This window comes from Neomonachus schauinslandi, chromosome 2 (genome assembly GCF_002201575.2).
Source record: "Neomonachus schauinslandi chromosome 2, ASM220157v2, whole genome shotgun sequence".
Classification (NCBI taxonomy): domain Eukaryota; kingdom Metazoa; phylum Chordata; class Mammalia; order Carnivora; family Phocidae; genus Neomonachus; species Neomonachus schauinslandi.
Genome location: NC_058404.1, coordinates 30,003,803 through 30,025,457, shown reverse-complemented (window position 1 = coordinate 30,025,457; position 21,655 = coordinate 30,003,803). Strand labels below are relative to the sequence as shown.

Below are 21,655 nucleotides of genomic sequence, written 5' to 3'. Positions count from 1 at the left end.
ATTAGTCTGAAATACACATGCCTTGGGAACTGTATTTATAGGGCACTTTTATTGGTGACGGCCCGAAGCAGCTGCTGCTGGAGTGGAAATCAGCAACTTCAGAGCGCTACAGCAACAGAGCACAATCGGGGGGGGGGGGGGGTGATAAAGGACACGTGAAGGTTTTAAGTCCCAGGCAAGGCAGAAGCTTTCAGGCCCACCTACAGAGACAATGGGTGGCCTTTATTCTGGGACCTTGGTCAAGTCACCTACTTTTCATCGTTTTTCTGGATGCCATACCAGAAAGTCGTTTTTTTTTGTGTGTGTGTGTTTTTAAAATCTGATCCTTGCATTGGCAAAGTCTTGCCCCTTCTCTTGTAAAATTGGTAATAACCATAGCAACTACATTCAGTGAGATTTATCCCTTGTTTGATTATATGTTGAGCCACATTAACCTTATTCCATTGAAATTTTCAGGACTGACCCACCGACCTTTTGGTTCATGAAGTCCATTCCTACCTCCACTTGAGGCATTTCTTTAGAGATTTCCTTAACTCAAAATTAACCAGATATAAGCTTGCTTGGCTCCTAAAGGTAAACAAAACCAGTCAATTCATCCTCAAAATGTTCCCTTCTGAAAATCCCTAACCTGAGTACTCTTCAGGTCAACACATCTCCTGGGAGTTATTAATATTGCCCTGAGGTTAATGACTTCTCTTCCCATTCTCTTGGAGGGAATGGAGAGTAAGTTTTTCAAAATAACCCTCTACTGCAAACAATTAAAAATGGTGAGTTAATTGTAATAAACATTATCTTCAAACAGCTTGACAAAATAGGGAACTTTCAGAACAAATTCTGAGGAAGATCTTGAATCCAGAAATACAAGCAAAATACCTGGACAATACAACCCCATTTTCTTTAAAAACATTTGTCCATCTTGAGGAAGTGAATGGCAGTCAAGGCCCCATGGCCTGCCCAAAGTGGAGAATCTTATGGTAGACCCTCTTCTTACTAACTGAGACTCCAAAGAGGTATACTTATAGAGAACTCTCCCCAAAATCTACCCCCCAATACCTACAACCCCTCCCCCACCCCGAGAACTAAGGGACATTATCTTGATGCTGAGTGAAGCTCAAGGGGAAAGCCGAATCTAAAGACAGGTTCTTGAAGACCACATAAGCAGAGTGACAGGCCTTGGAACTCAGGCCATGAACTTGGTAGGGTCCCAGGTATCCAGCAGGAACAGACACAAACCTTCTTAGCAAGTATGCATGCTGTTTCATCCTATGCCTTGAGAAATACCATAGATCACTTTTCCTGAGCAAGAAAAGCACAGAGTTAGAGACAACCAAGCACAGAAAGGAACAAGGCATTGAGTGAGAACCAGTATATACTGAAATCCCCACACATAAATTATGAAACAAGTATGCTTACTCTGCTAAAAGAAATACTAACAAACTTGAAATTATCTTTAGGGACCAGGAAAATATAAAACGCAGCAGAGAAGATTTGAAAAGGGACCAAATCAAATAGCTAGAAATAAAACAAAAGAATTAAAATGAAAAGCTTCATGGACAGTCTTCATAGCAGTGTCCACAGCAGAAGGGACAGTAATGAAGCAGAAGACAGATGAGAAGAAACAAAAGCAGAGGGAGACAAATGTTGGGAAGTCCGAGAAAGAGAGGAAAACAAAACTGGGTCATGAGTGGGAGAAGTTCCAACACACTTTTAAGTATAAAAGTGCCAGGAGGGAAGGAAGTGGGTAGAGGGCGTCCTTGAAAAGATATGGGTGAGGATGTCCCAGAATAAAGCAAATGCGTGGGTTCAGGAAGCCCAATGAATCCTGAGCAGGATAAAAACGAATCCATACCTAAGTACCTCATAGTGAAACTGGAAAAGAACAAAAGAGAGAGAGAGAACATCTTAAAAGCATCCAGAGAAGAAAGCAGATTATCTTCAAAGGAGTGGCACTTAAAGTGACAACTAACTTCTCAGTGGTTCTCGACTGATTAAAGTACAGACAACTAGCTGCATCTTGGTTTCAGAGCAAACTGTATATTTTATCTAATACTATAATTGCATGCTGACTAAGACCTTTCTCTGAACTCTTTCTCAAGGTAATGGGAATAAAGAGGATGTAAATTTCTGAAAATAATTCTGAAACATTTGGCAGCTTTTAGCTTTATTATCCAATAATGTGGTAAAGCCACTGTACTAGAAATAATGGGTGCTTGGCTTATCAGTTTTGTCTGTGTTAAAATCTTCCCACCAATCAATTAAAATACCTTCCTGGAGCTGTGCCACATAAAAAGAGAAGAATAAGTGGAATTGATTCTTTCCTGGTAATAAATGAAGCTCTAGATGATACACTTAAATGTATCTCGAGGCCACTGATGAAGCACCTGGTGCCTGCCTGCTATTTCTTCTTTTGAGTTAAGTTTTTGAGAAATAAAGTTCCTTCATGTACTTCTCAGATTTTTTACTTGTACTTTATATCTTATTGATAAAACTTTACTGAAGATTGTGAAATGGCAGAAAGTATTGCATGTCTCCATGCTTGGGCCTCAGTGATTTTGATGTTAAAAAGGCAATCAAAATGACTTACCATACAGGATCACAGTAACAATCACGGCAGCTTAATCCACTTCATTTAAAAAGCAGTCTGCTACTTTTCTAGTAAATACTTGCTTTATTAAGAGGAGAATAGATACACTTGGGAGTCTTAGTAATGGAAATTTTAAGAGGTATCCTTTCAATTAATAGCTTGATAAAAATTCTGGCTAACTACACAGAAAAAAAAACATGGTCTGATAAATTAACTTAGTATTATGATCTTTCTGTTAAGATGATCAACAGGGTTAAAAGACACTTCTTGAGAATGTTAGTGTAGAATAGCATCTCTGGAAAATACAGAGAGCCTGTAGCCTGTAGAAAGTAAAAGGAGTATCTTATATAGAAATCAGTAGTGGAGAAAAGCCAAAACTTAATTTGAAAAAACATAAGCCACTGGAAAAAAAAGTATACAATTTTATAATTTTTTAAAGCAAATATGCCAAGAATTTCTCAAAAGCTGTGTCTAGTTTGGGGCGCCTGGGTGGCTCAGTCAGTTGAGCATCCGACTCTTGATTTTAGCTCAGATCATATCTCAGGGTTGGGGGCATTGAGCTGAGTAGGTCTCCATGCTCAGCAGGGAATGTGCTGGACATCCTCTCCCTCTGCCTCTCCCCATATGCCCACGCACACACGCTCTCTCTCAAATAAATAAATAAATTTTTTTTAAAAAAGGCTGTGTCTAGTTTTTTGTTTTTGTTTTTACTGCTTCACACACTTCGGGTCCTCAGTACATGTTAAATACCCTATGTACCATATGCTTTTAAGGAACCACTGCATTAGGAGTATCTGAGATATCACATTCACAGCCAGTACCCAGTTTCAATTAAGAATTCATATTCTTATATGAATTATATTCATAGCTTCTGTACTAGCAATTAATAAATATATTTATCATGTTCTATATTTTCCCTAAATAATCACATACCTAAACAAATCCCAGTGTTTGCCAGATAAATTAACCACATTACTAGCTGACCCATCAAAAATTCTATAGAAGATAAACTGTTGGCTACATAAAACCAATTTGTTACTTGCCTAGACCTTACAAGGCTATTATTTTTTCAAATACCTTAGGATTTCCGAAAAAGTATTCACTACTAAGTCCTCTGAGTAAAATCATACCAGGAGGTATGATTTTGTAGGACAGCCTTGTAGAGACCACTGACTTAATAAAATACAGACTTTGGTTTTCTTTCATACCTAAATTTTTTACACCTCATCTAAATCTACCTTCTTAATTATCAGACAAGGATACAAGCCCACCCTTTTTAAAGATTTTTGTTTATTTATTTATTTGACAGAGAGTGAGAGAGCACAAGCAGGGGGAGCTGCAGAGGCAGAGGGAGAAGCAGACTCCCCGAGGAGCAGGGAGCCCAACGTGGGGCTCGATTCCAGGACCCTGGGATCATGACCTGAGCCGAAAGCCCCAGCCATTTTAAATGATGTCCCCAACCATGTGAATTTAGTGCTCCCTTCTCCACGGCCGGCCTGCCTGCCTGAACAGTGCCCTTTCCATGCGAGCATACTGGTACTCCTCCACCGTAGCTCCTGCCTCCCTCTTCTTCTCAGGAGGTGAATGCTTACTACACAGTGTTAGAGGCTGGAACACACACACAAGGAAGCCAGGCTCTCACCTCCAGTGCTCCTAGCTCTGGCCCAGGGGTACTTCCTAGTTACAACCCAGAAGAGCCTTTCAATCCATCACTGGCTGGGAATCAGCAGATGTCTGACCTCCCAGTTCCTGGGAGAGGTTCCGGATGAACTCTTTGGTCCCTTTCTCCACTTGATCTTCGCCAAAAGGTGAAGCTACTATTTAAGTCCCTCATTAAAGGGAGACTATGAATCAGCAAACTGTGAGTTTCTACCAGCCTCAAAGGCCCAAGGCAGAGCTCCTCCCTGCTGCAACCTGTAGAGTATCATTTTTCGTGAGGCTCTGGCTTGATGACAGTTCCCAGTAACTCTGAGGACACTATGTGAGGCCCAGGTGAAAAACACAAGGTGTTAGGCCTTTGGGACCTTCCTTTCTTTTAGAGGGCTGCCCAAATCCTACAGATAAAGGTCGGGACTAAATACCAATCCTCTAAGAGGGGAAACAGTAGCAAGTACATCTCTCATTCCTCCTCCTTCCCTCCGCCCCTCCAAACAAGTTAAATAAATAAATATAAACAAACCTCCTAATGCAAATTGAACTGCCACTCTGGAAACTGAATAATGGACCAAGAGACCTTTGACCCCTAGGTCTCTGGGTCAAAGATAATTCAGGTTGTTAGTGATGTCACTGTGATCAGCGGTCAGTGGCTCACAGATGCAAGTGAGGGACTTGGTCTCAGAGCAACTGTCAAGACACAGGTGTTCCCAACTCTTTTTTGCACGTAGATCATTTCCACAAAGAGTATCCAGAGGGCCCACAGAGATCCTTCCTGTTGTTAGGACCTCTTGGATTAAGATGTCCGAGCTAGCAAAGTTTCAGAGCACTGAGACAGCTCACATCCATACCCCCGCCCCAACACACACACACACAAAGACCCATCACCCTCTTCCTTATTATGACATTAGGACTACTTACTTTACTGGTCATCTTGTCAGTCAATATTTATTGAACCCACTTGGGTATAAGTTACCGTAACAAGGAATAGATATAAAGGTTTGGCTGATTAACATTTACTGCAACCCTCAAAATAATTAAAATCATACCAGTGATGTACCCCAAGCTGCTATGTGATGGCACCGAAATATGTCTTTCTTCTCCAGAAGCATAATCACACCCAAAGCACTATAAAAGTGAGGTCGAATTCACATCCAGGGCCAATTTTAGACTTGAAAGTATGGCATCCTAGTCATTGAAATGGCTACCCTGAAGTCAGGATGCCCAGGTTCTAATGCTAGGAATTGAGTCTCCTGTTGCACCCTGTGGTTTTTCTCATCTAAAAAGATGTGAGTCAAGCAGATGACCTCTAGAATAACCTTTTCAGTTCTAATATTCGATGATTTTTCCCAGGACTAATTTAGTCATATTTAAGATTTGACTGTTTAGGCAGTACTAATATTGTTGAAGATTATTTTCATTGTTTACCAGGAGCAATGGTTACTTATTTACATAGCAAACTCTTTTTTTTTTTTAAAGATTTTATTTATTTATTTGAGAGAGAGAATGAGACAGAGAGAGAGAGCACAAGAGGGGGTTGGGTCAGAGGGAGAAGCAGACTCCCTGCTGAGCAGGGAGCCCGATGTGGGACTCGATCCCGGGACTCCAGGATCACGACCTGAGCTGAAGACAGTCGCTTAACCAACTGAGCCACTCAGGCGCCCCTACATAGCAAACTCTTAACAGAGCAAGCATTATGTTCCAGGCAATAGTCTGTGTATTTACAAATATTAGCTCCTGAAACGGCATCAGCTTACTTAATTTCTTCACTGCCTGTATGTACTTAAAAGATAACAAAAACATTTTAGCATAGCAAGCATTGTAGACTGAACAAACCTCTAATTTCTATTCACGAGTATGAATAATTTAAGTACTGATTATTACTGACTGAGAGCTTTAAAATAAATTGTGCAAATTTAAACCAGGAAAATAATGAATGGTCAATTTAGGAACAAATCCATGAATAACTAATACTGTTGATTTGCACTCATACTTTCTTCTTGACTGATAGGAACATAATAACTAAACTGCTATCCATAAACTCCCTCCACTCATTGTTTTAGGCAAATTAGCAATATGGCTCATTCATTCAATCATTGTATAAATTTTTTTTTAAAGATTTTTTTTATTTATTCATTTGAGACACAGAGAGAGAGAGAGTGCATGAACAGGGGGAGAGGCAAAGGCAGAGGGAGAAGCAGGCTCCCCACCGAGCCAGGAGCCGAGCCAGGAGCCGGACGTGGGGCTCGATCCCAACACCCTGGGATCATGACCTGAGCCGAAGGCAGATGCTTAATGACTGAGCCATGAATTATACAATTCATTGTATAAATTCTTGAGAGCAATGACTATGCTCCCAGCACTGTGCTGATCCATGGTGATATGATAATGCACAAGACAGGCGTGACTTTATGGGGTTTATGGTCTAAAGATGTGAAATGCTAAAATGTGCATCTATGACCACTCAATTAAAAATCTCTGGATGGAAACAGTGCTTTGTTTTCTAAAAATTAAAACATATGAATAACAAAATAAAATGCTCAAAATAGAATTGAGATTGCTTTGACCTCTGTCCTGCAAGCAAACATAAATAAAATATTCAAAGATAATAAAATATTCAGAGAGATAAAATATTCAAAGCATATTTACTATATTATAGAAAATAAGGTGACAGAATGTAGAAAGTTATCTATTTATTTACACACATTTGTTAATGTCCTTACAGTTTAATGGCTCTGCATTAACTCCTGAAATATAAATACAGGACTAATAATCATAAAAGCAAGTTAGAAAGTAAACCTATCTGATCATTTAAAAGATAGTTCTAGGGGGGCCTGGGTGGCTCAGTAGTTTATGTGTCTGCCTTTGGCTCAGGTCATGATCCCAGGGTCCCGGGATCGAGCCCTGCGTCGGGCTCTCTGCTCCGCGGGGAGCCTGCTTCTCCCTCTGCCGCTCCCCCTGCTTGTGCTCGCTCTCTGTCAAATAAATAAATAAATAAATAAATAAATAAATAAATAAATAAATAAATAAATAAATAAAAGTTCTAGTAAATTTTAAGTATAATTATTTCATACCTTTTGAAAGTAATTAAAAAGAAAGTCTATACCCATAGAAAGCACAGAACCACATATTTAGGCAAATTTAGAACTTAGAACCTTGGGTATGTAGATCTATATGTATATTTCCCATTTCTTATTTCTTTGGGTGACCAGAAATAGCGTGACTTTCTTCCATGAAACCACCATCATTACTTAAAGAAGAGGCTTTTAGTTACAAATGTACCACGAAACAAGACAATTCTAAGGATGTCCATTATTCGCTTAATTTTTCCAGGGAGTTATCAACAAAGGACTGCTGTATTCATCACCCAGAACTAGATGCTTATAAGTTCTGAACAGGAAATAATTTTCCCCCCTATTTTTACAGGGAGTTGATACACTAATATGAGCAAAACACTGTGACTCTTCCAAAGAGTTATTTCTAAGTTAATGTGAGAATTGTACCACCACCAGTGATGGATAAATGGTTCTCCTGATGCAGTTGTACTTATCTTGCTCAAGAGCAGCGACATTATTCAGGAACTGTGCCATCCAGCTGCTGAGAAGTTTCACAGAAACAAATCCCTGAACGGCATCTGTGTTAAGGTCAGCAGTAACTTTGTAAAATCACGTAGCTAAAATGACAAAAAGGGCATTCGGATCTCCTGCGGCTGTCTCTGTCATGGAATCCCCTGGTGGCAGACAGCAGAGGCACCTTGACGTCCCCCCAAGAGGCATGTCCAGAAGCATGTCCCTGTGAGACAGTTGCGTCTCCTGCTCTGGCTCCCGGGAGCTTTACTCCCATACGGTGCACTCGGGGCAAAGCAGCAAGATGGCCGCATCCTGCCTCTTCATCACAATTTCAAAAGGTAGAATGAAGTAAACCTCACCTTCAGTGGAGGGTGGAGGGAGGCACTGAAGCATGTCTTTACCTTACAGAGTGTGACCGCGGTCACCAAAATCGGATGTGAAAAGCTTTCACCAAAGCTTTCACTGAGCTTTTAAAGTTTTGTGAGTATTTATTCTGTATTCAGTGCAATATTGTAAGGGGTGACATTTTTTTTCCACCGTGCATGGTCCAATTTAGAGGCCCTCTTGGTAGAAGGAGTCTTGTGTACATTTGATGTGGGAGGAGAATAAATCCATAGAGGTCTTGGGGACTATACTCTGTATATTGTTAATTCCTGCGGAAAGATAATAAATGGCCTTTGTCTTCTCTGCCTCTGTGAAGTGGACCCCAGTCCTTTTTGATGGGGTGTGAATAAAGTACACAACATTTAAAATTCTAATGTTGCTTTCCAGATATCCAAAATATAAAATAACTATTTCTACTGACGTTTTCCCTTCCTGTCAGGTTACGGGCAACTGAGAACACACAATACAGGCAACATGTAAAAAATAACAAAAACAAAACACAACCCTTAAGACATACGCCTCCCATTTCTATTCAATTTAATATATGGAAAATTATGTATTTCATTTTCCATTCAACCCAGTATTCAAATAATTGGTTTTCTCTTGACAAACCCACTAGCTCATTTCCATAATTTGTGTATATATCTCTTACCCAAAATGGATAATGCATGAGCCGTTCCCCCCATCATCACCCCCCAGGGAAGAGTCCAAGTATATAGCAAGGTGACCTCACTAAAACAAATTATAATCACAATCTATTTTCTGTATTTGAACTAATCCTTCTGAGACAATATACCAGCCTTCAGTATTTTTCTCAGAAAGAGATGACAACTATTTTCAATATTACTGCTATTATAACTGTTTATAAAAATCTACCATTTCATGGGCTTCACAGTAGGCTCCCTGTTTTTATTTATTTAAAAATAACTTAAAGTGGAGAATATAGAGAATACTATAATTTTAAAGAATGAAATACTATGCTTAACACAAATACTGTCACTCTGTTGGCAGAGAGGACCAAAAATACCAGAAGAATGTAAAAGCAGGTTTGATACATATACAAATAATGTCAACTTAATATACAAATGAAAAATTTTGACAATGAACTTAGTATACCTTACAACACAATGTGCTCCAGTTAAATCAATTTATCAATCAATCACTACAATTATCTATCCCTTAGCTCAGGAAACACAAGAGTTAATAAACATATATAGCAAAATGATTCTCACTCATTTATCCTTTAAGTATTCATTTGAAAAGTACTCTACTAGGCATTATGTGCAATTCAAGTGACCCTTGACCATCAAGACATAGAAGATAAGGAATGGAAATGTCACATCTAAAGAACTAATTGTCATATATTTTAAAAGAGTAAGGGTGTGTGTCTATTATTTAAAATACAAGTGCCCATAACCTATTATTGCACCAATCCATTAAAATATCACTGCTAGTGTTCCTCTATTCTCCAAAAATGGGTTTATCTATAGGTCAAAGTTCAAGTTAAACCTCACGTTAAGGGGCACCTGGGTGGCTCAGTTGGTTAAGCAACTGCCTTCGGCTCAGGTCATGAACCTGGAGTCCCTGGATCGAGTCCCGCATCGGGCTCCCTGCTCGGCAGGGAGCCTGCTTCTCCCTCTGACCCTCCCGACCCTCCCCCCCTCTCATGCTCTCTCTCAGTCTCTCTCTCAAATAAATAAATAAAATCTTTTAAAAAAATAAATAAATAAACCTCACGTTAAGATATCTGCTCATCTTTTTATGAATGTGTTACGTATTTGGCATCTAATTCTCACCAATGGTCCAAAGCTATAGAATCTATGCCAAGTAAGTATTTGATATGTACTATCAACAACACGATAACTACTTACAAGAGCCTCTGTGTATAAGACCCCGTGAAAGGGGCGCCTGGGTGGCTCAGTTGGTTAAGCGACTGCCTTCGGCTCAGGTCATGATCCTGGAGTCCCGGGATCAAGTCCTGCATCGGGCTCCCTGCTCGGCGGGGAGTCTGCTTCTCCCTCTGACTCTCCTCCCTCTCATGCTCTCTCTCACTCTCTCTCTCTCAAATAAATAAATAAAATCTTTAAAAAAAAAAAAGACCCCGTGAAAAGATGCACAGCATGTATTTGTAAAGTTGTCTTCTGAAGAAGGGCTTAAAATTCTGACAACATTGATACAGACATACAAACAAGAAGATACCAGCAGATGAACAAACACGGAAAAAATACTTAGATTTTATTAATATTCAAACCCAGTAAATCATTTAGTCCTTACTCGACCCCCAGCACAATCCCAAACACTACTCCTCAGAACAACCACATGAATTACATACAATTTTCCACACTGTATACACATGGAAAGTAAGGCTTAAAAGCTTCAGTCACTGTCCGGGTTACACAAAGGGGAGGCTGGAACAGTCTGGGCTCACATCTGCACAATGAGAGCACAGACCACAGCGCTCCTTCAACCATGCTCTGATGGAACCGAAGCAGCCCCTCTCCACCACAGGAGGAAGGCAGCACTCACAAAAGCCAGGCCAGTATTCAGGTGTCCCAGAAACATCTGCTTGGTGCTGCTCAAATTCTCCTGCTGCTATGTTCTGAACTGCACTATATTTGAATGTAGGAAGTCTCACCTGGCCTGCTAGTTAGGTCTCTTTTTAATGGTCACACTCAGAAAAAGGGATTTTTACTTTTGAGGTGAAATAGCCAGATAATTTTTGGAGAACGCAAAATGCTGCTCAGTTCCAGAGTGCTGCCGAAAGGCAGGATATTGTTTGGTTTAGGGAAGGCTGGATCGGAGGGGCAGGAGTGGGGCCACACCCAGGAGGGCTGGGCCCCAGGTATCCTTTTTAGCGGGATTTTGTTTCATCCCATTCCCTGTGGAATATATAGGTGCAGATTCAAAATGCCATCCCTACTTTGTATATCCTTCACTCTAGTGGGTTTGGAGAGAAGATACAGAATCATCAAAATGATGACTTAAAATGTTCATTTGGGTTTCACTTAAATGCTGGTTACATAGGTCCATGTTTTAGGCTCAGCTCAACCCTAACTGAAATTACAAATGGGTATGACATTGGCCTCCATCCAAAAAAATCTTATTACTATATATCTGTATATTGCATGAATATACAACACAAACACAAAACAACCCTTTCATTTAAAAATCCATAACCTTTAATACAGTATAAACTCATAACTGGAAAGTGCACTTTCCAAGTATGAGAGGGAAGGGAGGGAAAAGGGAAGGTCCAAAAAAAAAGCAACCTTTTTCATATACTAAAACCATGTTAAGCATAATACAAATGTTCACATTGTAGGCGCAAAACTACAGTGTGCTGTGCCCAAAATGACTTCCCTTATCTTCAAGCCGACTTTACATCAACTACTATTAGAGAAAGTTACGAATCCTCTTCTCTAAGTGTCCTTCCGATAGGACAGAAAGTCTGAGGAATAAGCTGCAGAGAGGGGAGAAGAGACAAGTTCAAGGACAACCAGAAACCCTCCTAAGTCCTGATAAACTTAAGAATAGAAAGAACATTCAATTCACAAAACACGTATTTCTAAACATTAAATAGCAACACATACATTTATCTCCATAGAAGAAAGCTCTCTTCTCATGAACATTTGTTTTCCTTTAAATACTTGCTGACTATCTCCTTCACTTCTTTTCTTCTTTGATTTTTGGATGCATTCTTATCAGCTCACATATAAGTGTGATTTCCTAATATATATCAATGAAAATTCCTAAATAAATGACCTACTACACAGCTAAAAAATAGACTTTAAGTTATAAAACCTTAGGGCATTAATAGAGAAATGTTTCTATGTATAATTAATATTCAAACTTTTTATGTAAGGTTGAATTCTATGTTTTGAAAAAACCACAAAATGCGTAGGAATTTCAAGTTTCAATTCTGGAGTCCTTAAATTTAAGACATTCGGTATGCAAAACATTTCACTATATTTGTAAGATTTATGTGTTCTGGGAAAAAAAATCATTCCAAATTGGAATTTAGACATTTCCTTTTAAAGATTGGTTTTAGATTCAGGACGGAATAGCTAAAGAGCTGCCATAACCTTTAAAATTGCAATTTGTCTCTACAACTACGCCGTTATATATAACAACAGATGACTTACAGTCACAAACACAAATATACACACTTTTAAAAAACCAGCTTTCTCTAAATTTAACCTTACTTATAAAGCAATATAGGCCATTCATAATGAGATGCATTTTCACTTGACAATAAAATTCAGTTATTTAAAATACTAGAAAAATCGTGTTGCTCTAGTACTATGAAGCTGAACAAAGATTTTGTTGTCATATTATCTCATAAAATAAAGCCAGGATTATTCGCCACTCACTAATATTTCCTTCTCACATCTCTGTAATCTCTGTAGAAATAGGGCGGGTAAGAGAAAGCAAGATAACGGTTTTCTAACAGGTCAAATAAAATAAAAGTTCTATGTCGTAGTAGAAACGCGCTACTCTTCTCTCCAAGGGGAAATGCTAGTTGCCCTGATACTATGACTTTATGCCAAATTCGTTTCATATGGATATCCTATGACCTGATCTATTTATTGGAGAAAAATGCCACTGGTTCAATGATTTCCTAGCCCAGATTCCTTTGTATATGACTTTTAACCTCTTTTAATTACCAAAACTTGTAAGAATTCTTTCAAAGTTGTCTCTACTATGTTATTTAAAATAACACATAAAGCAGAAAGCCAAACTACTAAAAGAGAATCCAAATACTAAACTATATAGTCAGTCACGTATGACCTACAAAATTGACAATTTCATATGGTTCAACCTAATAAAACATTCCCTGACTCTCACATCACTGAAACTTAAACTCAGCAGCTGCCCAAGGAGCCAGCTGCCTGCCTGTTGAAGCTGTGGAATGAAAGGTTTGGGACACAGTGGCAGAGCAAAGGCTACTTCCCATTAGTAATACCTTTTTTTTGTTTGTTTTAAAGAGAGAGTGCACGCACGTGGGGAGGGAAAGGGAGAGAGAATCTTAAGCAGGCTCCATGCCCAGCACGGAGCCCAACACAGGACTCGATCTCATGACCCTGAGATCATGACCTGAGCCAAAATCAAGAGTCGGCCACTTAACCAACTAAACCACCCAGGTGCCCCAGTAATACCTTTCTTGTCTAAGAAACACCATGAACAACACTACACTTCAAAAGGGCAAGGGAGTAACATAATGGGAGCAGCTCCTGGTTGAAGATGACACGTGCTGGGTGGGATCAATCGTGAGCAAGTAACAGGGACTAGGTGACGATTTTACAACATTAGCCCATGATCCAACGGATTTAATCTTTCATACCTATTTTCAAAAAATGTGTACCTCAATTGAAGAAGGTTTCTTAAATAATTTTGGCTAGGAGCTGAGGAAAGAGTGTGAAGAAATGAAAGCAAATGTGTTAGTAAAAATCCTTTGTTCAATTTGGTGCTTTCATGTATCATTTTTCCAATGCCAAAGGGAACATTTTGCTTTTTTTTTAAGATCTTACTTATTGAGAGAGTGAGAGAGAGAGAAAGATCATGAGGAGGGGGGAAGGGTAGAGGGAGAAGCAGACTCCCCGCTGAGCAGGGGGCCTGATGCCAGACTGAATCCCAGGACCCTGGGATCATGACCTGAGCCAAAGGCGGATGCCTACATAGGGAACCTTTTTAAATATGACTAAATCGCTTTGAGGTCTCTGAACTTACTCAAAAGGAATTGCTGTAAGGGGCAACTGAAAGGTGCTTGTGAGATGCTAGGTTCTCTGAGGAAAAAGTGCTGGTGAAAGTTAATTTCACAGACATGCCCCTGCAAGTGACAACGGCATTGTCACCATCAGAAGGATGCATCAGAATGTTCCCATTCAGAGTTCCTAGTGAATTCAGGCTATTTGGTCTCGCTGGAAAACGAACGCCAGTTGAGGCAGCTAACTCTGATGAAATAAATCAGGGCCCTCCCTCTTCCCCACAGATTGCCCAGAATATCAAAGTAACTTAAGAAAAGCAAAAAGGAGTCATTCTTTGGGGACTAGCAGTGTGATGCTCCTGGAGCACCCTCTGGAGGCCACAGAAAAGTGACACCGAGAAAAGACACTGAAAGAAGAAAATGCTGGTCGCCGTTGGCTTTCCAGGGGCCACAGCCCACAGATCTCACTTGAGCTGGACTCGAAAATGTATGTGTTCAATCTTAATCAAGGTGATATAAGATGCATGCATAATTTAATTTCTAGTTTGAATAATGCAAAAGACATACAAGACGTAAGCACATTCACCACATTCTTGAACAATTGTGTCTTCGTTTTAAAAAAGAAAAAAAATGTGCTGATTCGTGTATTTTCAGCCTACATTCTGAATTCTTTCAGGAATTTATTGCAGAGGCATCTTTTAATAGAAGAGCGGAATGTGGAACTACGACATTTTCTTTAACAAAGTACGCAAGGTTATCCAGGGTCCTAATACTCATCAAACTTCTCAGAGTAGCCAGCTTTAGCTTATTAAAACTGAGAACAAATTAAGCTGTCTTTTTTTTTTTTTCTAACACCTTACTTTTTCTAAAGCAACAAACACTGACATCTATTGGCATCTTGGTAGCTCACTTTAAAAAATTAAAACTCCTACAAGGACACATGCACAGGATTACGATTAAGATGTGTAGGATTAGGATGGATCCAAAACATCACTTGCGCTTCTGGAGAAATTCCACTTTTATGTACCTTATAGCATATTTTCCTCTGGTTAAAATAAATCAGTTTTTAGGCCAATACTACCTGATTTAATTTTTTTTTTTTTTGTATTTTCTGTTTATGAAGGGGAAAGCCCTAGGGTTAACTAAAATATGAGAAGTCCATTCACTTGTCTCTTTGAGCAAATAAAATCACTCACCCCAACTACTGACATTCAGTTTGTTTTCTTCTGTCCTAACAGAATGTGCTAAACTATCAGGGCTTTGTTAATGCCAAATTTAACTTGCTACTTCGAGAATGTTAATAAAATACGGATTTGGGAAGCATCACACTCCTGGAACTTGAAACACTACATACAGCTCTTCTGGTGAGGAGGGGAGAAAACAAATAGTGAGGAGTATGGATTTCCTATGTTCCTTATTTATTTATATTTAGAAACACCTGCATTCAATTCTGGGCTCTTCGCTAGCAATACACTGTTACATTTGATAAAAAGATAACAAAGAAAATGTTCATACACACTCTCCTTTTCAATTGCTACAATTTGTACTAGTCCCCAAAGAGAAGATTATGCATTCTATATAATAAAGTGAGGTCTGAGCGTCAACTCTTAAGTGTTGCCAGAAAAGGAGTCATGTTTCAAAATCTTCTCATAGCTTGAAACCTCAACGTTTTTCTGCCAGAGATAAAATTATGTTGCACCTCACTCTACTTTCAATATTTAGACTGAATTCAGGACCGTTTTCATCATACATATGTGCAGTTATCGTATTTGACATATTTATCCCCTTTTCTCTATATTTACAGGGAGTAGATATTAATATTTATACTCACTCTAATCTAAAGCCGGTTTGGAATTATTTTTTTACCATAAAAGGTAAATTTTGAAAATGATGTCAAATACCTTTGCAAAAACACAGACAATTTGCTTCTGAAGTAATTTTATAAGCAGAGCGAACATTTATTGGGCACTTACTAAGTGTTGGTCACTGTTTACAGTGTTTCCATGGATCATCTCACTTAAGCCTCATAATAACTTCATGATAGTAATATCATTATTATGCAATTTTTACAAATAAGGAAATTTAGGCATAGAGAGATTAAGTAACTTTCTCATAAAACCATTAAGGAACGGTAGCACTAGGATTTAAACCCAAGCAATCTGGCTTACAGAGCTAAGAACTAGGCATCCCGCTCCTTGCTGTCCGACAGCAAGGCATTTTTGCACTTCCTAAAGAACAAGTGACAAAATACACAAAGTATCTCTTACCCTGCCTAGGACATGCTATGATATTCAATAAATATTAGCTCCCTTATTAAAAAATATAAAAGCATCCATAGAGTGCCTGGCATGTATAAGGTATTCCCTATTCTCATACTCGTTCAATGTTTTCTGGTTATTTATATATATTTATTTTTCTTCTCATTCTTCCATCAGTTATTACTTTATCATTCCATAGGTATGAGAATAGAATCCCAAGTTTCTCCCACTCTTTCTGCTTCAAAGTAATTCTTCAAAAGAAATCCTATTTCATCCTATGAATAAGATCTAATGTTTTGAATAGTTACAGAAGGTAAGTGGCCAGAAGTAACCAGGTTGAAACAGACCACTGGACATTCCTCCTGCTCCGTAAACACACGATGCCCTGTTAGTGACAGCACACTTTACATCCCAGAATGTTTACAAGCACTTCAGTCTGGGAAGCCACTTAAAGAAACAGGTGGGTGATGTCATCCAGAGAGCACATGGACCATTGCTCCCCATTTGGTATACTAAGTTTCACCTGTAGTCACAAATGCCCCTTCTACCACAATTGAAGACCCAATAGTTCTAGAACGCAGCTTAGGTTGATAATGAATTTGTTCCAGGTTATTTTTTTTTTTTTAAAGCGGGGGGGGGGGAGAAAAAAAATCCTTTGTGGTGTTTTATGGAAGAAAAACATACCAGCAAATGGAAATTCATAAAGGAAGTTCAGAGCCAAAGACCAAAGCAAACAAAACAAAACAAAACCTCTGGTTTTCTAACTGGGGCTTTGGTAGGAAGTTTGCTGAGCTAAGTCAATTAGAATAGGGTGGATATGGGAGGTCTAGAATCTAGGAGGCCCAGGATATTACAGGGCCCCTGGTACCACATGGATCCGTGTTACAAAGCCCAGGATTTGCTGAGGTTGCTTATTTTGAGCAAAGAAGAGGAACCAATGAGCCCAAGGGCTTGGGACCTATCAGAGCCATTATTATGGAGTAGATAATTCTGTTGAACATCTGTAGCCCCAATAGTGTGCAATTCAATATTCACTTAATTGTATAAAAATGTGGATGCTATGAAACATAGCCATGTATGTATCACATATCAGTCCCACGTCATATGAAAGTTAAAGAAGCCTTTTTCCCCTGAAAATTTCCCTCCAACAGATGTGTTTATGCCTCTGCATATAATAGAGCGCACAGCAGGGCCGAGAAGCTGTTATCTCAGCATTATATCTCCCCCGACTGTCGTGAAGTAATGTTGTAACGTCCAAAGAGAGGCTGGCTGGTTGCAAGTGCATCAGCCAGCACATGCAATTTCAGTGGCTGCTTTACGCAAGGGGTGAAACGTGGGACCGCAGGGCACTACCACAGGAGCTCTTGAACAGATGGGGGAGCTCCTGGGTCCTCATCGGGGCTGGTATGTCAAGTGGCAACACTACAGTCATGGCACCAGCAGTCATTCTTTGGAGGACGCCTGAGAACTTGAGTGCAAAGACAGTTGAAAAAAGGGTGTGAGTTTTTCCCACAAGCCATCACGGCTATCAGTTACTTATTCCCCTCAGATAAGGACAAGTACACCGGCCCTCACCATTATAAGGAAAATGACAAGGAGAGAAACACTGATTTCAAAGCAATACTATTGGTGCTTTTACACAGGGCTGGTTTCGAGTTGACCACTCTTTTCAAATCAAATGAAGAATCAATATTCTTAAGTGGTTTATATGATTTATAGAACTTTTTACCTCCTCCAAGGTGCCCTGGAAGAGGTAAAAGGTTCCTCCCCAAAGATGAGGACTACCTGACGGAAAAGGGAGATAAATATACTAAAAACAAACCTAGAGCCAAGTTCACCTCAATTTTCCAGGAAGATCGTAAAGAGAACGTCACTTAAAAATGCCAATCTATCTGGTTTAGAGGAAATCACAACTGTGGACTAGAACGCAGAATGAGAGTCACTGAGGAAGCTCTTGAACTCAGTGTCAAAGGAGAACATTAGGTTGTCAACCTCGTAGATAAGATCTGCAGGACACAGAAATGCCTGCTTGCTCTTAAATCTACCTGCTTATCTGAAATGTCTATGCTAAGGCCCTGCTGCTATAAACCCTTGACAAAACGCAAACCTGTTACCTAAAAAGGATGCCACTTCAAACCAATGCCCCTCCTTAATTCATCAGACCACCTACAGAGGACCACAGAAACTTCTGAAGGCAGAGTTCATGGGCAGGACAGGGGAACACCTAAAGGTCCCTACAAATAACTCTACAACTTTACAGTTTGGGTTCCGTCCAAGGTCTCTTTAATTTACCACGATGACTTTTGAAAGGACAGCAGATAAAGTCACTTACAGAGGTTGCTAATTCAGCTCCCCATTTCATACCTTGTCTCCAAACACAGGGTAAAAGTAAAGACAATCTCAATATGCCCTCCTGAAGTAAATAAGGTGAATCTGATCAGCAGTATCTTATTATACAAGCATGCACAGGAATGGTCAGTGGCCAAACAATTACTCTTTGTTCAATTTCTGTTTTGCTCAAAACCTGTGGAAGGTCCCTGCCAGTAAGTCAGGTTCTGAAATGCTATCAGTGATGCCAATAAGAGGACTAAGCAAATCTTGTTTTCTTCCTACAAGGAACAGACAAATTTTTCTGCTTATCTTCTCAGCCACAGTATTACCAAGAGCTAGAGCCAGTGAATTAAATTTTCAGAAGTGCTTTATAAAATGTGTTGGGGGATGCTTTAAGTGACTTAAGGGATCTGGATCAATTAACAATTGGGAATTGCAGAGACAGGGGAAAAAAAGCCCTTACACGTCACCCTCTCCTCTCCTTTTTTAAGCATCTTCTTCACTCACTCATAAGCAAGTATTTATTCGGGATGCTTGCTCTATTCAAGACAATATCTAAAGGATCAGCTCTTCTTAGGGAAATCTAAGGTGAAACTGTCAGTCACATCCGTGTTCTGATTTTAAATACAAGATTTGTCTCTAGAAAGCCTCCATTGCCATTTCATTCTGTTATATAACCAGTAAGCAACTGGGTTCAAAATTTTAGATGAACTTTGCTTTTCGGAACCTCTTGGCAACATAAATTAACGACATTTATCAAGGAGGTCCTGAAAAACAGAACTGCTAAATTTAAAGTTTGAGAACTCATTTGGAGCCGACCTGGTTCCTGGCACTGGGCTAGATTTTATCTGCTTCGCTGACCTCTAGGAATCCCGCTCAACTGATCCGAGGTCCAATATCTCAGGGCTGAATTAGGGTGAACGTACGCACACACCGCGACCCTGCACACCGCTCGCCCAAGCCCCGCCGCGCACCCGCTCCCGGGGCCTCTCTCGACCACCCGGCTCTTCCAAACGGGGCACGCCAAGTGGAGACCCGTTCCCGCTTTTCTCGCTAGAGGGCAGACGGGGCCCGTGCAAAGCCCTCCTGGCGCCGAAGGAACGCGCACCCAGCCTCGGCTCCCGCACTCCGGACCGGCTCCCGGGCTGGGCTCAGCTGCGGGGTTCTAGGAAAAGGCCAAGCCAGGGAGCGCTACGCGACCTGGACGCTCGGAGGGCGTGGGGCGCGCCTGCCGCCCCCAACCCTACGCGCGGGGTGCGGGCACCCGTGTGGGGCTGGGCGCCCAGGTGAGGTGCGGCCCCACCGAGGGCGAGAATCTCCCGGCTCGGCGGACGCCCGGGAGCAGCGCCAGGCGCCACGAGCGTAGGGCGCGGGCGGACGAGGGAGAGGCGACCGCAGAGGAGGAGGAGGATCGTGGAGCCGGGCCGCGCTGCGCACTCACCTGGGCTCGGGCCGCCCGCCGGGAGCGCGGGCTTCTTGCCGGAGCCTCGGTCCTTCTTGCCCTTCCCCTTGCCTCTGCCTTCTTTGCGCTCGGACATCTCGCCCGAGAAATGCACGCTCTACGCGGACCGCTCCTGGCGAAGGCGACGCGCCACAAGTTTGGTCCGAGGGCTTGGATCGGGTTTGGGAAAAGTTTGTCCCTCGAGGGGGAGAGCGCGCGGCCGAGCTGCGGCACTGGCGCGGCGCGGGGGCGTCTCCTGTCGCCTCTGGGGAGCGGCGCGGACGCGGCGTGCGGTCCGGGCCACCTGGGGCTGGCGGTCGCTCCTTCAGCCGGTCGCCCTCGCTCTCGGGGCTGCTCCTGTCGCCCAGGGAAGTCCTCGGTTCCCGCCGCGCTGGGTCCCGCCGCTGTCGGCTCCGGTGGTGGCGTCCGCCCGGCGCGCTCGCAGCCCGAGGAGGGAGAGACGTTCACCGTCCTGCCGACGCTCCCATCGCCCAGGCAGCCGCCGCCGCTCAGCTCCTGCCCTCCGCGCGAGCCCGGAGTTCCGACAAGTTTTGGGGAACTCCTCGCCGGCTCTTTTTCAATTGCCCCACAGCCACCCACCTCCCGCCCGCAGGTTGGAGACTGGCGCCTCCTTCTCCCCCTCCCCTTGCCTCGCCCCCTCCCTCTTCCCCACCACACCCCCACCCCGAGGCGCGGACACGCCACCGGGAGGAGCCTGGGCTCGGCGCTCCCGGGCGCAGCCCCTTTCCCTCCCCGAGCCTGGCCGGGCGGGGGGCGGCGGCGCGCGGAGCGGCTGCCGGGAACCCCCGACAGGGGTCGCTGGAAGCTGCGCGGAGACGCCGCCGCCGGCGGCACCGCCGCTGCGGTCCCGGGAAGCGAACCGAGCGGCCCCGGGAGATTCAAAGACCGAGGAAGGGACCCAGGGACTCCTCGCTCTCCTCCGCTGCCAGGAAGCCCCGAAGGGCTCCGCCGGTCCCTACAATGCGGAGAGACGTTGGAGAAAAACGTTTGGAATTCTGACACCTGCCCCCCCCCTCCATTAAGGCTCTGGAACCCTCGGGAAGGAGAGGAACTTTCGCAGTTTTTCCAGGAGTTTGGGGTTCATTCCTTTCCTACTTTAGTGGAAGTCCCGCACGCGCGTAGGGCAAAGACAAACTGTGTGCAAGGAATTTGAGTGTAAGACTGTTCCGGGTACACAGGAAGGGCTCAGAGAACCTTAAAGATGGTCAGATCGCACTGTCTTCCCAGATTTGCTCCTTGAATGTGTGTGTATCCTGCCTTCGTGTGTTGAACAACGTGCCTGTCATAATTCTCATCGTTAGTTTTTATTTTAAGATTTTATTTATTTATTTGACAGAGAGCGAGAGCAAGAACACAAGCAGGGGGAGCGGGAGAGGGAGAAGCAGGCTTCCTGCCCCATGTGGGGCTCGATCCCAGTACCCTGGGATCATGACCTGAGCGGAAGGCAGACGCTTAACGACTGAGCCACCCAGGCACCCCTCATCGTTAGCTTTTTAAAAAATAAATAGCTATAATCTAACCTCTTCAGAGAGGGTGTCCTAAACTCTCTCACTACAACTTGATTTTCAAAGGAACTAATAAAACCCGGGTTAAAAGGCGATCAACAATAAAATTACTGCAATAGCTGGGGGGATGGGGGGGGTGGTCAGTCAGTTCCTACCGAGCGAGAAAGCAAGCAGGGAGAGGTGGAGTTGGGCTAGAGCTCTTTAA

At 42.2% G+C, this 21,655-nt stretch overlaps 1 protein-coding gene across 4 annotated transcripts in view; it reads right to left on the bottom strand.

Annotated features, from left to right (window-relative positions):
• Positions 1–21,655, bottom strand: part of NRG1 (neuregulin 1) — a 1,087,745-nt gene that overhangs the window by 195,764 nt on the left and 870,326 nt on the right. For 2 of the 4 annotated variants that reach the window (XM_021694282.2, XM_021694281.2), the window contains exon 1: positions 19,925–20,131. The exons of 1 other annotated variant lie outside the window; for it this stretch is intronic. In XM_021694282.2, coding sequence (XP_021549957.1) covers positions 19,925–20,021 — 97 coding nt within the window. In that variant the 5' untranslated portion in view covers positions 20,022–20,131. Of the gene's footprint in view, positions 1–19,924; positions 20,132–21,655 lie in introns of those variants that run through there. One more of the 4 variants, XM_021694283.1, reaches the window with a different exon arrangement.